Source organism: Arachis hypogaea, chromosome 19, assembly GCF_003086295.3.
Source record: "Arachis hypogaea cultivar Tifrunner chromosome 19, arahy.Tifrunner.gnm2.J5K5, whole genome shotgun sequence".
NCBI classification, from domain to species: Eukaryota; Viridiplantae; Streptophyta; class Magnoliopsida; order Fabales; family Fabaceae; genus Arachis; species Arachis hypogaea.
Window position 1 is genome coordinate 134,381,965 of NC_092054.1, and position 23,595 is coordinate 134,405,559.

General features: G+C 43.7%; 1 protein-coding gene and 1 non-coding gene across 2 annotated transcripts; both read right to left on the reverse strand.

The window, feature by feature from the left end:
* Nucleotides 1-8,618: 8,618 nt before the first annotated feature.
* On the reverse strand, nt 8,619-10,361 carry LOC140182361 (uncharacterized). The gene is made up of 2 exons (XM_072228532.1): nt 9,534-10,361; nt 8,619-9,299 (listed from the first exon to the last, which is right to left on the reverse strand). Exons 1-2 carry the CDS (start codon nt 10,359-10,361, stop codon nt 8,619-8,621), a joined length of 1,509 nt encoding a protein of 502 aa, XP_072084633.1.
* Nucleotides 10,362-17,353: 6,992 nt separating this feature from the next.
* Nucleotides 17,354-17,461, reverse strand: LOC112780161 (small nucleolar RNA R71). The gene has a single exon (XR_003191016.1). It is a non-coding gene; the product is annotated as a small nucleolar RNA R71 (small nucleolar RNA).
* Nucleotides 17,462-23,595: the final 6,134 nt, after the last annotated feature.

The window sequence follows — 23,595 nt, forward strand, 5'->3', positions numbered from 1 at the left end:
ATATATACAATAGCCAATAACATAGCACCATTGCGTCCCCGGCAACGGCGCCATTAATTTGGTGTGTCAAGGATTTACACCGGTTCGGAATTCTACAAAATATTTACGTTGTTAGTATAGTCTAAACCGATAGTCAATCCTCGAATCAAATTAAATTTATGGTTTTGTCACAAAGAACAAACCCCAAATAAGAATTAACCGAAGTATTTAAACTCCGGGTCGTCTCCCTAGGAAGCAATAAAGTGGTTAGTTATTGGCTATAAGGGGTTTAGGGTTTAGGGTTTAGGGTTTAGGGTTTAGGGTTTAGGGTTTAGGGTTACCCAATGACTCAAGTTTACCCAATTCCCTTAGCTTAGACCGAGTCAACAAAACTACTCAAAAACTAAAGAGAACATTTCATCAAACACATAGAGTGCAATAGAAGTAAACATCATAAATTGCAAGAATAGTAAAATCTACCAACTACTAATTGCAAAGAAAGTAAGATCACAATTTAATTCATCAATAAAAGAAACATCAACATCAAATTGCATAAAATGTAAACTAAATCCAACATGAGTTCATCATCACAAAAGAGAGCAAAATGAGAAATTAACTTTACAACTAAGAAGATCAAGATGTAGAAATGAGAAATTATAAAGAAAACAAGATGAGATCAAGGAATTAAACATGGATCTATGACAATTTAACCTAATCCTAACCTAATTCTAGAGAGAAGAAGGAGCTTCTCTCTCTAGAAAACTAACTAAAGGCTCATCTTGGCTAAACTAATTGCTCCCCCTTGCTTGGACTTCAATTCTACATGAAATACACTCAGAAACAAGTTGGATTTGGGCCTGGGCAGCTCAGAAATCGCCCCCAGCGTTTTGCCTTTAAGTGGGTCACGTGAGAATATCGGCGCGTACACGCCATGTGCGTGTGTGCGTCGATTTGGCCGATTCTTCATCCGCGCGGACACGTCATATACGCGTGCGCGCCTTGTACGCGTGCGCGTCCTTATGTGAAATCACTTCGGCGCTTGCGCGCTTTGTACGCGTGCGCGTCCTTTGATGTATTCCGAATCTTTGTTTCTTCATGCATTCTCCACTTTGTATGCTTTTCTCCTATTTTCTTCCATCTAATACTTGCCTTATGAACCTGAAATCACTTAGCAAACACATCAAGGCATCGAATGAAATTAAAGTGAATCAAAATCACCAATTTAAGGGCCTAAAAAGCAAGTTTTTACACTTAAGCACAAATCACGGGAGAATTACAAAACCATGCTATTTTATTGAATAAATGTGGAAAAAAGATGGTAAAATCCCCTAAAATAAGCACAAGATAAATCACAAAATCAGGGTTTATCACCCTTGAAGGGGGTTTGTAAGATTGGTGGTTTTGAAAGAGTTTCTTTAATAATTGTGAATGCTTGTTCGCAGTCATCAGTCCATTCGAAAGCTTTTTTCTCTTTTAAAGTTTGGAAAAAACATAAGGACTTAGAAGCCAGGCAAGGTAAAAATCTAGAGAGTGCAGCAAGTTTCTCTGTTAACCATTGTACTTCTTTGATGGTTTGTGGGCTTGTCATATCTAAAATAGCTCGACATTTTTCTGGATTCGCCTCGATACCTCGGCTAGTGAGCATGAAGCCGAGGAATTTGCCGCTCTGGATGCCAAATGCGCATTTCTCGGGATTTAACCGCATGTTGTATTTTCTTAGTTGACCGAAGATTTCTGCAAGGTCATCAAGGTGATTGTTGCTAAACTTTGTCTCGGCGACCATATCATCAACGTAGACCTCAATGTTCCTGCCGATTTGTTTGGTGAAGACTTTGTCCATTAGACGTTGATATGTTGCACATGCATTCTTAAGGCCAAATGGCATGACTTTATAACAATAGTTTCCATATTCAGTAATAAAGGTTGTCTTATTTTGATCGGATGGATGCATTTGGATCTGGTTATAGCCAGAATATGCATCCATAAAGCTAAGTTTTTCATAACCAGAGGCATTATCAACTAAGCAATCAATAAAGGGCAAAGGATAGGAATCTTTGGGGGCATGCTTTGTTGAGATCGGTGAAATCAACACACATGCGCCATTTACCGTTATGTTTTTTCACCATGATGACATTTGTCAGCCATGTTGTGAATTTGATTTCTTGGATGAAGTCGGCGTTGATGAGCTTCTTGGTTTCTTTTAGGGAAGCTTGGTTGCGGTCATGGCCGATGTTTCTCTTTTTCTGTACTACAGGTCGGACAGATGGATCTAGTGCCAGCTTGTGGGATATGATGGATGGATCGATACCTGGCATATCAGCTGGAGTCCAAGCAAACAGGTCGGCATTTTGTTGTAAAAATGCTCGAAATGAGGATTTCTCTTCTGAGGATAATGTGGAGCCGACGTAAGTGAATTTTTCCGAGCTTTCTGTGAAATAGATTTCATGCAGGCCTTCTGTTAGGGTCGGTCTTTCAAGGGTTCCTGCTCTTAGATCATGATTGGCTAGAGCTGGTAGGTTGTCCATGCTGCCGATGTTGTGAACATAGGCTTTTGTGTTTGAGTTAGGTCTTTTAAAACTTTTGTTGTAGCATTCCCTGGCTTCTCGAGAATCACTGTGAATGGTTGCGATTGTGTTATCCTGCAAAGGAAACTTAACACAGATGAATTGTAGAGACTATGGTGCCGAACCTATTTAAAAAAGGTCGGCCAAGTATTAAATTGTATGGATTAAAGCAATCACAACTAAGTATTGAATGTCTGAGGCTTTTGATGAAGGAAACTCACCGAGTGTGGTTTGTAACCACACAGAGCCCATAACCGGGACTCTCTCACCTGAGAAACCAACCAGGTCTCCAGTGGAAGGTTGGAGGATGTTGCTGCTCAGTTTCATCTTCTGGAATGTGGAGTAGAAGAGGACATGGGCACTGCTCCCAAAGTCCAGTAAAACCTTTTTGACTAGTAGATCTCCGAGCTACAGGGAAATCACGACTAGGTCGTCTAGATTAGCTACATTGTTGTTATGGTCGGCTATCTGGAATGTTATCTATGGAAAGTGTGGTAGTATGTGCTGTTGAGTTTGATCGACTTCGATGAAAAGCATAGCTTGGTTAGATCGCTTTCTTGCTGAGCTTGTGGCTCCTCCACTTGCAAAACCTCCGAAAATACAGTTAATGATACGTCTTAGTTGGTCGGGATGGTTGTTATTCGGTCGGTCTTTATCTCGGCCATGTTGTGTCGTCGAGCTTTGGTCACCAGAGGGGGGTGCTCGTCACTGTATGTGGCCGCCGATATACTTGTCCAGGTGACCTTGCTGAGCTAATCGCTCCAGAAGGTCTTTGGTGATGACACACTCGCCGGTGGTGTGTCCGTGCTTTTGGTGGAAAGAGCAGTATTTTGATCTGTCCGCGCTTTTTGAATCTGGGTAGCTGCCGGCTTTTCTTGGCGGTTTGATCAACTTTGAATTCAAGATCTCCTTGATGATGTCGTCGCACTTGGTGTTGAATTGAGTGTAGGATTCATATCGCGGAGTTGGTTTGAAGTTCTTCTTGTTGTCTCGTGTTTTGTCGTCGTCTCTGTAGTGTGGTTTTTCTGTCTTCCGAGCTTGTCGGAGTTCCTTGATGTCGATTTGACCTTTAGCCTTCTCACGGAACTCGGCCATAGTTTTACGTTTGGCCACAGCAATGGTTTCCTGGAATTTCCCTAGTCGAAGTTCGCTTTTTATTGCGTGCAGTTCCACCTCGGGGTGGAGGTTGGGTATACTCATGGCTATCTTTGTGAAGCGCGTCATATAGTCCATAAGGCTTTCGTACTGGCCTTGCTTGATTGTATTCAGGTAATCGGAGTCGTGTAGGTAGATGGCCGATCCAGCAAAGTGCTCCTCAAAGGGCTTTGATAGGTCTCGAAAGCGAGAAATAGAACCTGCAGGCAAAGAACAAAACAAATCAAGTGCAGGACCGTCTAAGTAAGATGGAAAGCAATGACATAAAACTTTATCAGATGCACTATTTACTATCATTATGGAGGTAAACTTTTTGATGTATTTCTTCGGATCACCTAACCCATCATAGGGAGTTAGGGTGGTCGGCAGAGTGAACCTCCTGGGTAACACGAAATTCATCACCTCGGCCGTGAATGGCCCAGGGGAGCTTTCTTGATTGTCGTCCTCGTTGTCTGGCCAACCTTCCTCATTATGCTCGGGTTGCTCCTCTTCGTGCTGAGCAGTTTCAGAGACGTGTGTCGGCCCTGACTGATGCTCGGCTTCTTCTATCTGTTCTTGACGATCGTTGTTGTTTTCGATTCGGGTGTTGTTCAAGTTAGCAATTTGATTTGCCATTCTTTAGTTCTCTTCGGCCATGCGCTGGTTGGCTTGCCGTAACTCGGTCACCATCTGAAGGAGTTCGGATGGTGTGGGTGGAAGCTGTTCTTGTATGGATATATGGAAGGGATTATATTCTCGGCCCCACGGTGGACGCCAGTTGTTCTTGTATGGATACCTGAAGGGAGAGCTCGGTCCCGGGGAATCGACGCCGAACTGTTATCTTCGGTGCCGACCTTCGAGTTTCTGTGGAAGTCCGAGCTATTCTCCGAGGAGATGTCTGATTGCGCAGAGCGTGAGTAAGGAACAAGGGGGGAGTGTACCTGCAAAGGCACTCTGAAACTTAAGTCAGTATTGAGAATTCAATGTCTCTATAAGATAGAATACTATACCTTTATAGGTGAAGTAAGGTCGGTTACATCTTTGTTGGTCTTCGGAATTGAAGAGCAATGATTAGGCTTTTATGGATCATCCCGTTACTTCGGACGTTTCAGGATAAAATCCGATGGGTCTGGTTGTAACGTAAGTTACCGATTAATGACGTTGATTGCCGATTAATAACGTAACGCCGAACTATGATGCATTCTACTGAGTTATGACTACTCATAATGCCGAGTTATGACTTGATATTTGTAACGGTCGGATCAAGATTGATTTTTTATTTAAATATAAAAATAAAATAAATGAAAAACAGTGTTTTTTTAGAAAAAAACACCTCATACAAATTCTATTAAATTCTACCTGTCAAAGTGTGCCGATCTACTTTTTCCTACTCGCTACTTTCCAGCGTGTATATATATATATATATATATATATATATATATATATATATATATATATATATATATATATATATATATATTGTTCGGTTGGTCGGTTACCGGATGGTTCGGGTTTGGACTTCTGGGAAGTGGTAGGGGCTCGCCAGGTCGTGGACTGCCGGGCTGGTGTATGCGAGGTCCCGAGTACTTCGTGTTAAAAAGGGGGGTGTTCACCTGCAAAGACACTCCGACGCTCTTGTCAGTAAATGTGCAGGCGAAAAGGGATGATGTGATATGTGACGTACCTTGGGGGAAGGGTAAATCCTTCCCCTTATATATTGTGTCAGGGGTGGGCCCTGCAAGGACAGGCCCACTTTCTCTGGGACGTTCTCCCACAGCCGTGAATGAGCTGTCTGGGACGCGTGTCCGGGTTGGTTGCGGGGCGCCTCACCCGTGACCGTCCGGGTCGGGTGGCGCTCGGGTCGGGCCAACCCGTGGAGGATTTGGGCCAGGCCGTAACAGTGTCCCCACGCGCCAGTGATAGTCGTGGGAGCTATCAGTGGCGTGTTACTTCGCGTTTCATTCATCATCGTTAGGTCGGCCGCTCGTGGAAGGGACATGCCCCCTGCGCGCATGTCTCTTGGTTGCTAAGGCAACCGTTTGTCACCTCGTTCCTCGCGCTGAGCATTAAATGCTCATAATGGGTTGCAAAACCCCGTGTGTAAATACTATTTTGCCCCCAAGTCTTTTGCGCTTTCTGAGTGGTAGTTTTAAATAGTTTACCTCCCACTTTTTTTTTTCTTTTTACGCTCCTGTTTCTTCCATTTCCTTGTTATCTCCCTCTTCTTCCCTCAGAAATTCTAGAGCGTTGTTGCAGTTTCTTCGAACATCTTCCTCTCATCCTTCCAGGTTTCGTAACAAATTCAGGTAATCCTCGGACTTCTCTCTTTTCTGCTATGTTATTGTGTGTTTGCTGTTTGTATTTACTTGTTCTTGCTGTCTTGTTTGGAATTTGTTGCTATATGATCTTTTGATGCTAGGTAGGCATGTTAGGGGAAGGGTACCATTCCAGAGTAGGTTTTTAGGTGGCTTTCGGGATAGGTGTAGCTTTGGCCATGCTCGATCTTAATTGTTGAATAGGATAAACGTAGTTTTTGGGTTTTTCCGGGCTCCCGACCTCATAGACTAATGGAGTGGTACCCCCACTGTAGGTATGCCTCGCATCGTCTTCCGGGCTTCCACCTCCGAGGCGAACTATGACCCCTACGCCTGGGTGACTTCAGACGTAAAGGACTCGTCGAACCAGATGGATCTGGAGGATTTGATGGAGTTCCGGCAAGCCGGGTATCTATGCGGGGGGACAGATGAGGAGACCAATTACGAGACCTTCGTCCCTGCGCCCAACGAGCAATTGTACGAGATTAATTTCCGTTCTCCCCGGGTCGCCAACTGGATTTGGTTTTACAAAGCCATGTTCACCCAGGTCGGCGTCCGCTTGCCGTTCTCCGATTTTCAGATGTCTCTCCTTAATCGGATATCCGTGTCGCCGTCGCAACTCCATCCGAACAGCTGGGCTTCTATCCGCTGTTTCGAGATGGTTTGTGAATATCTCGAGCTGCCGGCGTCAGTGGATGTCTTCCTCTTCTTTTTCAACCTTACCAACCCCTCCAAAAAAGGAAAGCGAGGAAAGGGTTTCTGTCTTTCCGGTCTACCCAAGGCCGGAGGATATTTGGCCTGTTCGATGACTTTTATCATGGGTTCAAGGACAAATTCTTCAAAGTACGCCCTGTTAAAGGTCGCCATCCCTTTTGGTTATCGTTAGAGGGGGAACGCCTCATCCCGACTTATTAGAGTTTTGGGGCGGGGTCTAATTCTTTCATCAAGGTGACCTACAAGGGAATGTCCCCTGTAAATAAAAGGATTGCCGATGTGTTGTTTGCTATTTTTGGAAAGAACCCCGTGAACCCCCACCTCCTCATGGGTGAACGGGAGTCTGTCAGGAATTATATTTGTGAGCTGTTCTGCCTTTGTGTTTTTGCATTGTTCGTTGTTTGGTTTGTTCTTTCCGACTTCACGACTAACGTATTTGTTTTTCTATTGCAGTGGAGATGTCTGCCTCGGTGACTGGACTCGAAAATTTAGTCAAGACCTTCTTGGAGGACAGTGATGACGAGAAGGTCGACGAGAAGGACGCCGGGAAATCGGATGGCCCTTCTGGGGAGAAGGGGAATCAGGCTGTGCCCTCTCCCCAAGACACCACAATGTTCGAAAAGAATCCGGCCGAGGTGCAGGCTTCCCCCATTCCCGAAGAGGCTGCCGTTGGCGGGCACTTGTCTTCTACCCACCAAGACTATGATGATGTGGAACTTGTTCATACTCTTAAGAAGCGGAGGGCATCTGCCAGCCCGGAAGGAACTCTCACCATTATGGAACGAAATTTTGATGCTACGAAATTCATCGACTCCCAGCTGATCCCTGGCACGGAGGACCACTTCCATGGTACCGATTTGGCAGGTCAGGCGAGGTGGATGTATCGTACTCTGCTCCGCGAGGCTGTGATAGCTCGGAAAGTCGAGTTCGAGTTGTCGGGGATGCAGGCGCTTCGAAGAAGACTTGAATCCTCTGCCCAGGCCAATAACGACTTCAAAGTTCAAGTTGAGTCGCTCCGGGGGCAGCTGTCCGAGGTAGGGGAGAAGCTCAAGGCTGCCGAGGAGAAGGCGGCATCTACCGAGGAGAAATTGAAGACTTCCGATGAGTCGGTGGCCCGTTTAGCCGAGCGGGAGATGTCCTTGGAGAGCCAGCTGAACGCCGCTTAAGGTCGGGTGGCGGCCTTAGAGAAGGAGTGCAACCAGGCCGTTTCGTCGGCTAAGGCTGCCAAAGTCGAGGTCGAAGAGCTTAAGAGGAAGCACAAGGCGACCAAGGAGCAAGGGAAGAACGCAATCTTCATGACTGAGGATGCTCTGAAGGCTCAAGTGAAAGTTGTGGCCCCTGACTTTGATACGTCGGCTATCGGGGTCTTCAAAATGATCCAAGACGGCAAGATTGTTGACATGCCTCGGAAATGATTTCTTGTAACTTTGGTTTGGTGTGGATTTGTTGAACACTTCGTTGTGACTTTTTAACTTTATGCTTAATTGGTCGCTTGGTCGACTTATCATTATTATCGTTTATCTTGCTTGGTGTTTTGTTTTCGTTACCGTCTTTTCGGGGTGGACCTATTGCTTGTGTCCGTTTCGCCGTTTGTGTTGGTAACCCGATTGAAACCATTGTGGTTTTATTTTTGAAACCGTTGTGGTCTTATTATCGCGGCCGTTCGATATGGCTAGGGTTCCATTGGCTTCCCGGGGTTATCAATCCCGGGTTGCCGTTTACGAGCACGATCTTGTGGGGTACGCGTTGGAAGATAATAGATGGAAGAATTTGGACAAGTAAGAATTAGTCGTTAGCTAGACAAGTTCATGAACACAGTAGGCATTTGATAAAAGTAAACAATTGGGAATTAATATTTGATTAAAGTGAACCTCTACCCAGCTTATCAGGCCGCTTGGTCGGTGCACCCAAGCTACGAATAGAACCTCCTCAGGTTACCTGCGTTCCATGTTCTTGGGATTTCTCTGCCGTCGAGTCTTTCCAGCTTGTAGGCGCCTTTGCCGAGCACTTCTTTGATTCTGTAGGGACCTTTCCAATTTGCCGCCAGTTTTCCTTCTCCTGGGGTCGGTAGACCGACGTCGTTGCGTCGTAGGACGAGGTCTCTTTCCTTAAAATCCCTCCTGAGGACTTTAGTGTTGTAGCGCAGAGCTATTCTTTGTTTTAGTGCTGTTTCTGACAAGTGGGCCATCTCTCTAGTCTCTTCCACCAGGTCCTTTTCCACCGCTTCGTCTACTCCTGCGAGAAGTAACCGTGGACTCGGTTCGCCAATTTCCACGGGTATCACTGCGTCGACCCCGTACGTTAGGCGAAAGGGGGTTTCCCCGGTGGAGCTTTGCTCGGTTGTCCGGTAGGACCAGAGGACCGAAGCGAGCTCGTCGGCCCATACGCCTTTCTTGTTGTCTAAGCGCTTCTTGAGGCCTAGTAGGATGACTTTGTTTGCGGACTCCACTTGTCCGTTCGTCTGGGGATGTTCTACTGAGGAAAACTTTTGTTTTATCCCCAAGCCGGTGAGGAATTTCGTGAACTTATTGTTAGTGAACTGCGTCCTATTATCCGAAATGACGACCTCCGGGATACCGAAACGGGTTATCACCTGTCTCCACATGAACTTCCTATAATTGGATGAGGATATGCTGGCTAGTGATTCAGCCTCTATCCATTTGGTGTAGTAGTCGATGGCGACTATGAGATATTTAACTTGTCCCGGGCCAACCGGAAAAGGCCCTAAGAGGTCGACTCCCCATTGAGCGAAAGGTCGTGTGGACGTCAGTAGGCTCAGCTCGGAAGCCAGCGCTTTATGGAAGTTGGCGTTTTCTTGACACTTTACGCATTTTCTGACAAATTCTTTGGAGTCTCTCATCATTGATGGCCAGTAATATCCAGCTCGGATGAGCTTCCTTGCTAGGGCTTTGCCCCCGATGTGGTGGCCGCAGCATCCCTCGTGGACTTCTCTAAGTACATAGTTCGTCTGGTCGGGGTGTAAGCACTTCAATAGGGGTTGGCTGAGCCCCTTTCTGAACAGTTGTCCTTGTATGATTGCATATTTGGCAGCCTCCTTTCTCAACGTTTTGGTCGCTTTCTCATCATCAGGCAGCTTGCCATGTTCCAGGAAGTTTGTGATGGGGTCCAGCCAGGAGGGGCTTGACTCCGTCAAATGGAGGGCAACCGTCGGTTCCTTCACCATGCCTTGGATGAGAGACCGGTTGCCAGCTCCCGGCTTCGTGCTTGCTAATTTAGATAGGAGGTCTGCCCGTATGTTCCTTTCTCTTGGAACGTGTTGGACCGTGACCTCTTGGAACTGCCTGGTCAATTCTCTAACCTTTTCCAAATACTTTTGCAGGAGGGGGTCCCTGGCTTGATAGCTTCCGTTTACTTGCAAGGTGACGACCTGTGAATCGCTGCACACTTCCAGCCTTGTTACCCCGACTTCTCGGGCTAGGGTTAGTCCACCTAAGAGGGCTTCGTATTCCGCTTGGTTGTTCGACACCGGAAATTTGAACTTGGTCGATTGCTCGTAAATGACTCCCGCCGGGCTCTCTAAGATGACCCCAGCTCCCCCGGACGTCTGGTTGGAGGCCCCGTCTACGTGGAGCCTCCACCGTGTGCCCGTTTCCTCGTGGGGGTCACCCGTTACCTCTACCAAGAAATCTGCCATCACCTGCGCCTTGATTGCATGTCGGGGTTCATACTGCAAGTCGTATTGGGAGAGCTCGATGGCCCAAGGCCATCATCCTTCCAGCCAAATCAGGTTTTTGGACTTGGCGAATTGCTTGGTCCGTTCTCACGACTACGCGATGGCCCTGGATGTACTGCCTCAACCTTCGAGAGGAGGTTAGGAGTGTCAGCGCCAGCTTTTCCAGTTTGCTGTACCTCAGCTCTGCTCCTTGTAGAGCTCTGCTTATGAATTAAATCGGTTGCTGAGTCTTCCCTTATTCTCAAACGAGCACTGCTGCAAGGGCTTCCTCTGTTACTGCCAGGTAGAGGTAGAGTGGCTCTCCGTCCTTGGACTTCCCGAGCACCGGAGGTGCTGCTAGGATCTCCTTGAAGTGGTTGAATGCTTCCTCACATGCTGGGGTCCATTCGAATGCTATCCCCTTTTTCATCAGATTGAAGAAGGGCAGAGCTTTTGCTGCCGATGCGCCGAGGAAACGGGATAATGCCGTCAGCCTTCCTGCCCATCGTTGAACATCTTTGATACAACCCGGGCTCTTCATCTGGAGAATTGCTTGGCACTTCTCAGGGTTGGCTTCTATTCCTCTTTGGGTGATCATGAACCCTAAGAACTTCCCAGCCTCCATGGCAAAGGCGCATTTGAGCGGGTTGAGCCTCATGCCGTATTGCCGGAGGGACGCGAACACGCCCCCCAGGTCGTTTAGGAGATCGTCGGGCCGTGTGGTTTTCACGAGGATGTCGTCCACGTAGACTTCTACTGTCTTGCCTATGAGCTCGTTGAATATCTTGTTCATCAGTCTCTGGTACGTGACGCTAGCGTTTTTTAGACCAAATGGCATTACCTTGTAGCAGTAGATCCCTTCCGGCGTTATGAACGCTATTTTGTCCTCGTCGGGTCGGTGCATCGGTATCTGATTGTATCCAGAGTAGGCGTCCATGAAGCTCAGATATCGGTACCCCGCCGCCGCGTCGACGAGCGCGTCAATGTTGGGAAGGGGATAGCAGTCCTTGGGACATGCCTTGTTGAGGTCGGAATAGTCTACACACATTTTTCACCTCCCATTGTGTTTTTTCACCAAGACCACGTTCGATAGCCAAGTCGAGTAGTCCAGTTCTCGGATGAACCCTGCTTCAAGGAGGCTGGCCGTCTACCTGGCCACCTCCTCTGCCCTTTCCTGCGACATCTTCCTCCTCCTCTGGGCCACTGGCTTAGCCTCTGGCTTGATGGCCAGATAGTGTGACATGAGCTGGGGGTCTATCCCTGGCATGTCGGCTGGCGTCCAAGCAAAGAGGTCAGCATTCGCTCTGATCATCTCCATCAAAGGTTCCTTTAGTTCATGGGGGAGATTTCTATTTATGAATGTGAACTTCTCCTCCCCATCACCGACCCTAAACTTTTCCAAGTCCCCCTCTGGCTCGGGCCTGGGCTTGTCGTCTATTCTGGCATCCAGGTCGGCAAGGAAAACCCCTGATGCTTCTTTGGACTTTTTCCTGAGAGAGAGACTGGCGTGGTCGCAAGCGACTGCCGTTTCCAACTCCCCTCTGATGGATCCTACGGATCCGTCATCAGTAATAAACTTCATTACGAGCAGCTTCGTACTAATCACTGCCCCAAGGTCGTTGATGGTTTTTCTCCCCAGGATGATGTTGTAGGCTGTGGAGTCTCGCAAGACTACAAAATCGGCCATTACTGTCCTTCGCCTCTGTCCTTGTCCCATGGAGGTCGGGAGGGAGATGATCCCATTCGGCTTGATGAAGTGGTCATCCAACCCTACCACACCGTGCTGGTGGATCGCTAGGTCGGCATCACGCAGTCCCAAGGCATCAAAAACGTTGCGAAACATGATGTTTGAGTCCGCCCCTGTATCCACTAGGATCCGTTTGACGAGGCTGGTTCCAACTCTGGCCGTGATGACCATGGGGGGATTTTCTGGTACCTCATCGAACCATTGGTCCTCAGGGCCGAAGGAGATGGATGGGAGTCCCCGGGAACTTCTCGCGGGTGAGGAGGAGACAGCCAGGACTTTGGCGTCTTTCTTCTGTGCCGATCTCGACCTCGGGGCGGAATTCCTCGCTGTTACCACGTTCACCACTGTGAGACCGTGGTCGTCCCCCTCTGGTTCTTGGCGTCGTCTTGTCGCCCGGGGCCTGTCCTCGCCCTCGTGATCGCGATTCCGTTTCCTCGGCTCCCTTATGAGGTGGGAGAACTCGGCAAACTTTCCATCCCTGATTGCTTGCTCCAGGGCATCCTTCAGGTCAAAACAGTCTTGGGTCTTGTACCTGTATCCCTTGTGATATTCGCAGTAAAGGCTTTTGTTTCCCCCTGTTCTGTCCTTCAGAGGTCGGGGTCTCGACAGTATCCCCTTCTCGGCTATCTGTTGATAAACCTCCGTGATTGGTGCCGTGAGGGGGTGTAGTTGGTGAATTTCCCTACTCGGGGAAATGGCTTTGGCGTCTTACTTGGACCGTCGTCCCTGGCGTGTTCCTTTTCTCTTTCTCCACCCTCGTAGTGGCGGGCTTGGTTGTAGGGGGGTTGCCGTTTGTTGGCAGCCACGACCCGGCTGACTTCTTCATCGTTAATATACTCCTTAGCGACGCATTGGATCTCCTGCATTGTCCATACTGACTTTGTGGTAAGGTGCTTTCTGAAGTCCTCGTTCAGGAGCCCGTTCGTCAAGCACAAGCTCGCCACCTAGTCCGTCAACCCGTCGATTTCCAAGCATTCATCGTTGAAGTGATCTAGGTACTTCCTGGTCAGCTCCCCGGCTCTCTGGGTCACCCCCCAGCAAATTGATCGGGTGCTTGGTGATGAGCGGATAATTTATACACTTTTTGGCATTATTTTTAGTATGTTTTTAGTAGAATCTAGTTACTTTTAGGGATGTTTTTAATAGATTTTATGTTAAATTCACATTTCTGGACTTTACTATGAGTTTGTGTGATTTTCTGTGATTTCAGGTATTTTCTGGCTGAAATTGAGGGACCTGAGCAAAAATCAGATTCAGAGGTTGAAGAAGGACTGCTGATGCTGTTGGATTCTGACCTCCCTGCACTCAAAGTGGATTTTCTGGAGCTACAGAACTCAACATGGCGCGCTTCCAATTGTGTTGGAAAGTAGACATCCAGGGCTTTCCAGCAATATATAATAGTCCATACTTTGCTCAAGTTTAGATGACGCAAACTGGCGTTCAACGCCAGCTCTCTGCCCAATTCTGGAGTTCAGCGCCAGAAATGGATCAAAAACCAGAGTTGAACGCCAGAAATGGATCCAAACCTGGCGTTCAACTCCACAAATGGCCTCTGCACGTGGAAAGTTAAAGCTCAGCCCAAGTACACACCAAGTGGGCCCCGGAAGTGGATTTATGCATCAATTACTTATTTCTGTAAACCCTAGTGACTAGTTTATTATAAATAGGACCTTTTTACTATTGTATTAGACATCTTGGGACGCCTGGTTCTTAGATCAGAGGGGCTGGCCATTCGGCCATGCCTGGACCTTTCACTTATGTATTTTTAACGGTAGAGTTTCTACACTCCATAGATAAAGGTGTAGAGCTCTGCTGTTCCTCAAAGATTAATGCAAAGTACTACTGTTTTCTATTCAATTCATCTTATTTCGCTTCTAAGATATTCATTCGTACTTCAATTTGAATGTGATGAACGTGACAATCATCATCATTCCCTATGAATGCGTGTCTGACAACCACTTCCGTTCTACCTTCGACTGAATGAGTATCTCTTAGATCTCCTAACCAGAATCTTCGTGGTGTAAGCTAGAATGATGGCGGCATTCAAGAGAATTCGGAAAGTCTAAACCTTGTCTGTGGTATTCCGAGTAGGATTCAATGAATGAATGACTGTGACGAGCTCCTAACTCGCGATTGCAGGGCGTTAGTGACAGACGCAAAAGGATAGTAAATCTTATTCCAGCATGATCGAGAACCGACAGATGAATAGCCGTGCCGTGACAGGGTGCGTTGACCATTTTCACTGAGAGGATAAGATGAAGCCATTGACAAAGGTGATGCCTCCAGACGATTAGCCGTGCCGTGACAGGGCATTGGATCATTTTCCCGAGAGATGACCGAAAGTAGCCGTTGACAATGGTGATGTATCACATAAAGCCAGCCATGGAAAGGAGTAAGACTGATTGGATGAAGATAGCAGGAAAGCAGAGGCTCAGAGGAACGAAAGCACCTCCATTCGCTTATCTGAAATTCTTACTAATGAATTACATAAGTATTTCTATCCCTATTCTATTAATTATTATTCGAAAACACCATTATCAATTTATATTTGCCTAACTGAGATTTGCAAGGTGACCATAGCTTGCTTCATACCAACAATCTCCGTGGGATTCGACCCTTACTCACGTAAGGTATTACTTGGACGACCCAGTGCACTTGCTGGTTAGTTACACGGAGTTGTGAACCATGGTCTTGGCATCATGTTTTTGGCGCCATTACCAGGGAAAGAAAGAGCAATGAATTTTACATAATTAAAGTGTAATCACGATTCCGCGTACCAAGTTTTTGGCGCCGTTGCCGGGGATTGTTCGAGTATGGACAACTGACGGTTCATCTTGTTGCTCAGATTAGGTAATTTTCTTTTTTGTTTTGTTTTCAAAAATTTTTCAAAAATCTTTCAAAACTTTTTCTTTTGTTTTCGAAAAAAAATGTTTTCAAAAATATTATTTTTCTTCAGAATTTTTAAGAATGAATTCTAGTGTTTCATGAAGCATGTTGAAGCTTATCTGGCTGTAAAGCCATACCCAAACTGCTTTGGGATTGGTCTTCAACTAATCACCTCAATAGAGTCATGCCCAATTCTTCTCGATAGGGCATGTTAGGCTTGTCATGTCTGAATTACACTCATATTTTTATTAAAGCTTGGCTGGCTATTAAGCCATGCCTGACCCTTTGATTGGAGCTTTAAGACTAACATGGCAAGATTCTTGGAATTCATATTAAAAATTTTGGAATCCTTATTTTTATTTTTCACAATAATTTTCGAAAAAAAAATTAAAAGAAAATACAAAAAAATCATAAAATCATAAAAATCAAAAATATTTTGTGTTTCTTGGTTGAGTCTTGAGTCATGTTATAAGTTTGGTGTCAATTGCATGTGCATCTTGCATTTTTTCGAAAATTCATGCATTCATAGTGTTCTTCATGATCTTCAAGTTGTTCTTGGTAAGTCTTCTTGTTTGATCTTTGCATTTGCATGTTTTGTGTCTTTTCTTGTTTTTCATATGCATTCTTGAATTCTTAGTGTCTAAGCATTAAAGAATTCTAAGTTTGGTGTCTTGCATGTTTTCTTTGCATTAAAAATTTTTCAAAAATATGTTCTTGATGTTCATCATGATATTCACGGTGTTCTTGGTGTTCATCTTGACATTCATAGCATTCTTGCATACATTCATAGTTTTGATCCATAACTTTCATGCATTGCATCATTTTTCTTGTTTTTCTCTCTCATCATAAAAATTCAAAAATCAAAAAAATATCTTTCCCTTTTTCTCTCTTAAAATTTCGAAAATTAGATTTGACTTTTTCAAAAATTTTTAAAATCTAGTTGTTCTTATAAGTCAAATCAAATTTTCAATTTAAAAATCTCATCTTTTTCAAAAATCTTTTTCAAAAATCAAATCTTTTTCATTTTTCTTAGTTATTTTCGAAAATTCTAAAAATATTTTTCAAAAATATTTTTCTTATTTTTGTACCAAATTTTCGAAAATAACAATAGCAATTAATGTTTTGATTCAAAAATTTCAAGTTTGTTACTTGCTTGTTAAGAAAGATTCAAACTTTAAGTTCTAGAATCATATCTTGTGATTTCTTGTGAATAAAGTCATTAATTGTGATTTTAAAAATTCAAATCTTTTTCAAAAACTAATTTCTATCATATCTTTTCAAAAATATCTTCTTGTCTTATCTTTTTCAAAATTTGATTTCAAAATATCTTCTCTAACTTCCCAACTTCTTATCTTTTCAAATTTGTTTCAACTAACTAACTAACTTTTTGTTTGTTTCTTAACTTTTTCAAAACTACCTAACTAACTCTCTCTCTCTCTAATTTTCGAAAATATCTTCCCTCTTTTTCAAAAATTTCTTTTTTATTAACTAATTATTTTTATTTTTGATTTTAAAAAAAAATTTTCAAAAAAAATACTAACCTTTTTCAAAAACTATTTTCGAAAATCACTAACTCTTTTTCAAAAATTGTTTTCGAAAATTCACTTCCCCCTCTCATCTTCTTCTATTTGTTTATTGATATACTAACATCTTTCCTTCAACTCTCCAAAAATCCGAACCCCCTCTCTCTCTGAGTTCAGATTTTCTTCCCTTCTTTTCTTCTACTAACACAAGGATCCCTATACTGTGGTATAAAGGATCCATATTATTATTACTATTTTTTTTTCTGTGCCCTCTTCTTTGTCATATGAGCAGGAGCAAGGACAAGAACATTCTTGTTAAAACAGATCCAGAACCTGAAAGGACTCTGAAGAAAAAATTAAGAGAAGCTAAAATACAACAATCCAGAGATAACCTTTCAGAAATTTTCGAACAGGAAGAGGAGATGGCAGCCGAAAATAATAATAATGTAAGGAAGATGCTTGGTGACTTTACTGCACCTAATTCCAATTTACATGGAAGAAGCATCTCCATTCCTGCCATTGGAGCAAACAACTTTGAGCTGAAACCTCAATTAGTTTCTCTGATGCAGCAGAAATGCAAGTTTTATGGACTTCCATCTGAAGATCCTTTTCAGTTCTTAACTGAATTCTTGCAGATACGTGATACTGTTAAGACTAATGGAGTAGATCCTGAAGTCTACAGGCTCATGCTTTTCCCTTTTGCTGTAAGAGACAGAGCTAGAATCTGGTTGGACTCTCAACCTAAAGATAGCCTGAACTCTTGGGATAAGCTGGTCACGGCTTTCTTAGCCAAGTACTTTCCTCCTCAAAAGCTGAGCAAGCTTAGAGCTGATGTTCAAACTTTCAAACAGAAAGAAGGTGAATCCCTCTATGAAGCTTGGGAAAGATACAAACAGTTGACCAAAAAGTGTCCTTCTGACATGCTTTCAGAATGGACCATCCTGGATATATTCTATGATGGTTTATCTGAGCTATCAAAGATGTCACTGGACACTTCTGCAGGTGGATCCATTCACCTAAAGAAAACGCCTGCAGAAGCTCAAGAACTCATTGACATGGGTGCTAATAACCAGTTCATGTACACTTCTGAAAGGAATCCTGTGAGTAATGGGACGCCTATGAAGAAGGGAGTTCTTGAAGTTGATACTCTGAGTGCCATATTGGCTCAGAATAAAATATTGACTCAGCAAGTCAATATGATTTCTCAGAGTCTGCATGGAATGCAAGCTGCATCCAACAGTACTCAAGAGGCTTCTTATGCAGAAGAAGCTTATGATCCTGAGAACCCTGCAATAGCAGAGGTAAATTACTTAGGTGAACCTTATGGAAACACCTATAACTCATCATGGAGAAATCATCCAAATTTCTCATGGAAGGATCAAAAGCCTCAACAAGGCTTTAATAATGGTGGAAGAAACAGGTTTAGCAATAGCAAGCCTTTTCCATCATCCACTCAGCAACAGACAGAGAACTCTGAACAAAATACTTCTAATTTAGCAAATTTAGTCTCTGATCTATCTAAGGCCACTGTAAGTTTCATGAATGAAACAAGGTCTTCCATTAGAAATCTGGAAGCACAAGTGGGCCAGCTGAGTAAAAGGATCACTGAAATCCCTCCTAGTACTTTCCCAAGCAATACAGAAGAGAATCCAAAAGGAGAGTGCAAGGCCATTGACATAAGCATCATGGCCGAACCTGTGAGGAGAGGAGAGGACGTGAATCCCAAGGAGGAAGACCTCCTGGGACGTCCAGTGGTCAATAAGGAGCTTCCCTCTGAGGAACCAAAGGACTCTGAGGCTCATCTAGAGACCATAGAGATTCCATTGAACCTCCTTATGCCCTTCATGAGCTCTGATGAGTATTCCTCTTCTGAAGAGAATGAGGATGTTACTGAAGAGCAAACTGCCAAGTTTTTTGGTGCAATCATGAAGCTAAATGCCAAATTATTTGGCATTGATACTTGGGTAGTTAAACCTCCCTTGTTCATCAATGAACTAAGTGATCTGGATCAACTGACATTGCCTCAGAAGAGACAGGATCCTGGAAAGTTCATAATACCCTGTACCATAGGCACCATGATCTTTAAGGCTCTGTGTGACCTTGGTTCAGGAATAAACCTCATGCCCCTCTCTGTAATAGAGAAACTGGGAATCTATGGGGTGCAAGCTGCTAAAATCTCATTAGAGATGGCAGACAAATTCAAGAAAACAGGCATATGGACAAGTAGAGGACGTGTTAGTAAAGGTTGATGGCCTTTACATCCCTACTGATTTCATAGTCTTGGATACTAGAAAGGAAGAGGATGAATCCATCATCCTAGGAAGACCTTTCCTAGCCACAGCAAAAGCTGTGATTGATGTGGACAGAGGAGAACTAGTCCTTCAATTGAATGAGGACAACCTTGTGTTTACAACTTAAGGATCTCTCTCTGCAACCATGGAGAGGAAGCATGAAAAGCTTCTCTCACTACAGAGTCAACCAGAGCCCCCACAATCAAACTCTAAGTTTGGTGTTGGGAGGCCATGTCCAAACTCTAAGTTTGGTGTTGAACTCCCATATCCAAACTCTAAGTTTGGTGTTGAGGAGTCTCAACAAAGCTCTGCACATCTGTGAGGCTCCATGAGAGCCCACTGTCAAGCTATTGACATTAAAGAAGCGCTTGTTGGGAGGCAACCCAATTTTTATTTATCTAACTATATTTTTCTTAGTTATATGTCTTTATAGGTCCATGATCATGTGGAGTCACAAAATCAATAGAAAAATTGAAAACGGAATCAAAAACAGCAGAAGAAAAATCACACCCTAGAGGAGCATCTGTCTGGCGTTCAGTGCCAGAACAGAGCATGGTTCTGGCGCTGAACGCCCAAAATGGGCATCTTATGGGCGCTGAATGCCAGAACAAGCATGGTTCTGGCATTCAACGCCAGAAATGGCTAGTAAATGGGCACCAACCTGGCGCTGAACGCCCAGAGTTGTGTGCAAGGGCATTTTACATGCCTAAATTGGTGCAGGGATGTAAATGCCTTGACACCTCAGGATCTGTGGACCCCACAGGATCATCTCAGGATCTGTGGACCCCACAGGATCCCCACCTACCTCATCATCTCTCTTTCCATTCATGATCATCCCTTCTGTTTTCCATTTACCACTCACATCCATACACCCACTACCTTCAAAATTCAACATATCTCTCCCACCCAATCCCACCCATATGGCCGAATACACGCATCCATCCATCTCCTCCATATCTTCTTCTTCTTCTTCTATTCTTTCTTCTTTTGCTCGAGGGCGAGCAACATTCTAAGTTTGGTGTGGTAAAAGCATAGCTTTTTTGTTTTTTTTTCATAACCATTGATGGCACCTAAGGCCAGAGAAACCTCTAGAAAGAGGAAAGGGAAAATAAAAGCTTCCATCAAGGGTCTATAGCTCAGTGGTAGAACATTTGACTGCAAATCAAGAGATCCCTGAGATACCTCAGGGAATACATTTTCTTCCAAACAATTATTGGAAGCAACTAAGGGTGGAACATCAAGAGCACTCCATCATGCTTCATGAAATAAGAGAAGATCAAAAAGCAATAAGGGAGGAGCAACAAAGACAAGGAAGAGACATAGAAGAGCTCAAGGACATCATTGGTTCCTCAAGAAGGAAACGCCACCATCACTAAGGTGGATTCATTCCTTGTTCTTATTTCTTCTGTTTTTTGTTTTCTATGTTATGTGCTTATCTATGTTTGTGTCTTCATTACATGATCATTAGTAGTTAGTAACTATGTCTTAAAGTTATGAATGTCCTATGAATCCATCACCTCTCTTAAATGAAAAATGTTTTAAATCAAAAGAACAAGAAGTACATGAGTTTTGAATTTATCCTTGAACTTAGCTTAATTATATTGATGTGGTGACAATGCTTCTTGTTTTCTGAATGTATGCTTGAACAGTGCATATGTCTTTTGAAGTTGTTGTTTAAGAATGTTAAATATGTTGGCTCTTGAAAGAATGATGACTAGGAGACATGTTATTTGATAATCTGAAAAATCATAAAAATGATTCTTGAAGCAAGAAAAAGCAGCAAAGAACAAAGCTTGCAGAAAAAAAATAGGCGAAAAAAAATAATAGAAAGAAAAGCAAGCAGAAAAAGCCAAAAGCTCTTAAAACCAAGAGGCAAGAGCAAAAAGCCAATAACCCTTAAAACCAAAAGGCAAGGGCAATAAAAAGGATCCCAAGGCTTTGAGCATCAGTGGATAGGAGGGCCTAAAGGAATAAAATCCTGGTCTAAGCGGCTAAACCAAGCTGTCCCTAACCATGTGCTTGTGGCGTGTAGGTGTCAAGTGAAAACTTGAGACTGAGCGGTTAAAGTCAAGGTCCAAAGCAAAAAAAGAGTGTGCTTAAGAACCCTGGACACCTCTAATTAGGGACTTTAGCAAAGCTGAGTCACAATCTGAAAAGGTTCACCCAATTATGTGTCTGTGGCATTTATGTATCCGGTGGTAATACTGGAAAACAAAGTGCTTAGGGCCACGGCCAAGACTCATAAAATAGCTGTGTTCAAGAATCATCATACTGAACTAGGAGAATCAATAACACTATTTGAACTCTGAGTTCCTATAGATGCCAATCATTCTGAACTTCAATGGATAAAGCGAGATGCCAAAACTATTCAAGAGGCAAAAAGCTACAAGTCCCGCTCATCTGATTGGAGCTATGTTTCATTGATAGTTTGGAATTTATAGTATATTCTATTCTTTTTATCCTATTTTGATTTTCAGTTGCTTGGGGACAAGCAACAATTTAAGTTTGGTGTTGTGATGAGCGGATAATTTATACGCTTTTTGGCATTGTTTTTAGTAGAATCTAGTTACTTTTAGGGATGTTTTTAATAGATTTTATGTTAAATTCACATTTCTGGACTTTACTATGAGTTTGTGTGATTTTCTATGATTTCAGGTATTTTCTGGCTGAAATTGAGGGACCTGAGCAAAAATCAGATTCAGAGGTTGAAGAAGGACTGCTGATGCTGTTGGATTCTGACCTCCCTGCAGTCAAAGTGGATTTTCTGGAGCTACAGAACTCAAAATGGCGCGCTTCCAATTGTGTTGGAAAGTAGACATCCAGGGATTTCCAGAAATATATAATAGTCCATACTTTGCCCAAGTTTAGATGACGCAAACTGGCGTTTAACGCCAGCTCTCTGCCCAATTCTGGAGTTCAGCGCCAGAAATGGATCAAAAACCAGAGTTGAACGCCAGAAATGGATCCAAACCTGGCGTTCAACTCCACAAATGGCCTCTGCACGTGGAAAGTTAAAGCTCAGCCCAAGTACACACCAAGTGGGCCCTGGAAGTGGATTTATGCATCAATTACTTATTTCTGTAAACCCTAGTGACTAGTTTATTATAAATAGGACCTTTTTACTATTGTATTAGACATCTTGGGACGCCTGGTTCTTAGATCAGAGGGGCTGGCCATTCGGCCATGCCTGGACTTTTCACTTATGTATTTTTAACGGTAGAGTTTCTACACTCCATAGATAAAGGTGTAGAGCTCTGCTGTTCCTCAAAGATTAATGCAAAGTACTACTGTTTTCTATTCAATTCATCTTATTTCGCTTCTAAGATATTCATTCGTACTTCAATCTGAATGTGATGAACGTGACAATCATCATCATTCCCTATGAACACGTGTCTGACAACCACTTCCGTTCTACCTTCGACTGAATGAGTATCTCTTAGATCTCCTAACCAGAATCTTCGTGGTGTAAGCTAGAATGATGGCGGCATTCAAGAGAATCCGGAAAGTCTAAACCTTGTCTGTGGTATTCCGAGTAGGATTCAATGAATGAATGACTGTGACGAGCTCCTAACTCGCGATTGCAGGGCGTTAGTGACAGACGCAAAAGGATAGTAAATCCTATTCCAGCATGATCGAGAACCGACAGATGAATAGCGGTGCCATGACAGGGTGCGTTGACCATTTTCACTGAGAGGATAAGATGAAGCCATTGACAAAGGTGATGCCTCCAGACGATTAGCCGTGCCGTGACAGGGCATTGGATCATTTTCCCGATAGATGACCGAAAGTAGCCGTTGACAATGGTGATGTATCACATAAAGCCAGCCATGGAAAGGAGTAAGACTGATTGGATGAAGATAGCAGGAAAGCAGAGGCTCAGAGGAACGAAAGCACCTCCATTCGCTTATCTGAAATTCTTACCAATGAATTACATAAGTATTTCTATCCCTATTCTATTAATTATTATTTGAAAACACCATTATCAATTTATATCTGCCTAACTGAGATTTGCAAGGTGACCATAGCTTGCTTCATACCAACAATCTCCGTGGGATTCGACCCTTACTCACGTAAGGTATTACTTGGACGACCCAGTGCACTTGCTGGTTAGTTACACGGAGTTGTGAACCATGGTCTTGGCATCATGTTTTTGGCGCCATTACCAGGGAAAGAAAGAGCAATGAATTTTACATAATTAAAGTGGTAGGGGCTCGCCAGGTCGTGGACTGTCGGGCTGGTGTATGTGAGGTCCTGAGTACTTCGTGTCAAAAAGAGGGGTGTCACCTGCAAAGACACTCCGACGCTCTTGTCAGTAAATGTGCAGGCGAAAAGGGATGATGTGATATGTGACGTACCTTGGGGGAAGGGTAAATCCTTCCCCTTATATATTGTGTCAGGGGTGGGCCCTACAAGGACAGGCCCACTTTCTCTGGGACGTTCTCCCACAGCCGTAAATGAGCTGTCTGGGACGCGTGTCCGGGTTGGTTGCGGGGCGCCTCACCTGTGACCGTCTGGGTCGGGTGGTGCTCGGGTCGGGCCAACCCGTGAAGAATTTGGGCCAGGCCGTAACACACACACACACACATATATATTTATATATATCAACTATGGCGCATGTATACTAAAATTAATTATTAATATAAAATATATATTAAAAATAAATTAAATTATATATACATAAATACATTAATAATTAATTTTAATATAAAAAATATTTTATATATAAAGAGAATTATATTTTTTAATTATATTTAATTATTTGTTAAAGT

Excerpts from the sequence above, each read along its gene's own strand:
- LOC140182361 (XM_072228532.1), bottom strand. The coding sequence starts at position 10,361 with ATGGCAGATTTCTTGGTAGAGGTAACGGGTGACCCCCACGAGGAAACG. Across the intron at positions 9,300-9,533 it reads AAGAATTTGTCAGAAAATGC|GTGATAACCCGTTTCGGTAT; the intron begins GTAAAGTGTCAA and ends ATGTGGAGACAG.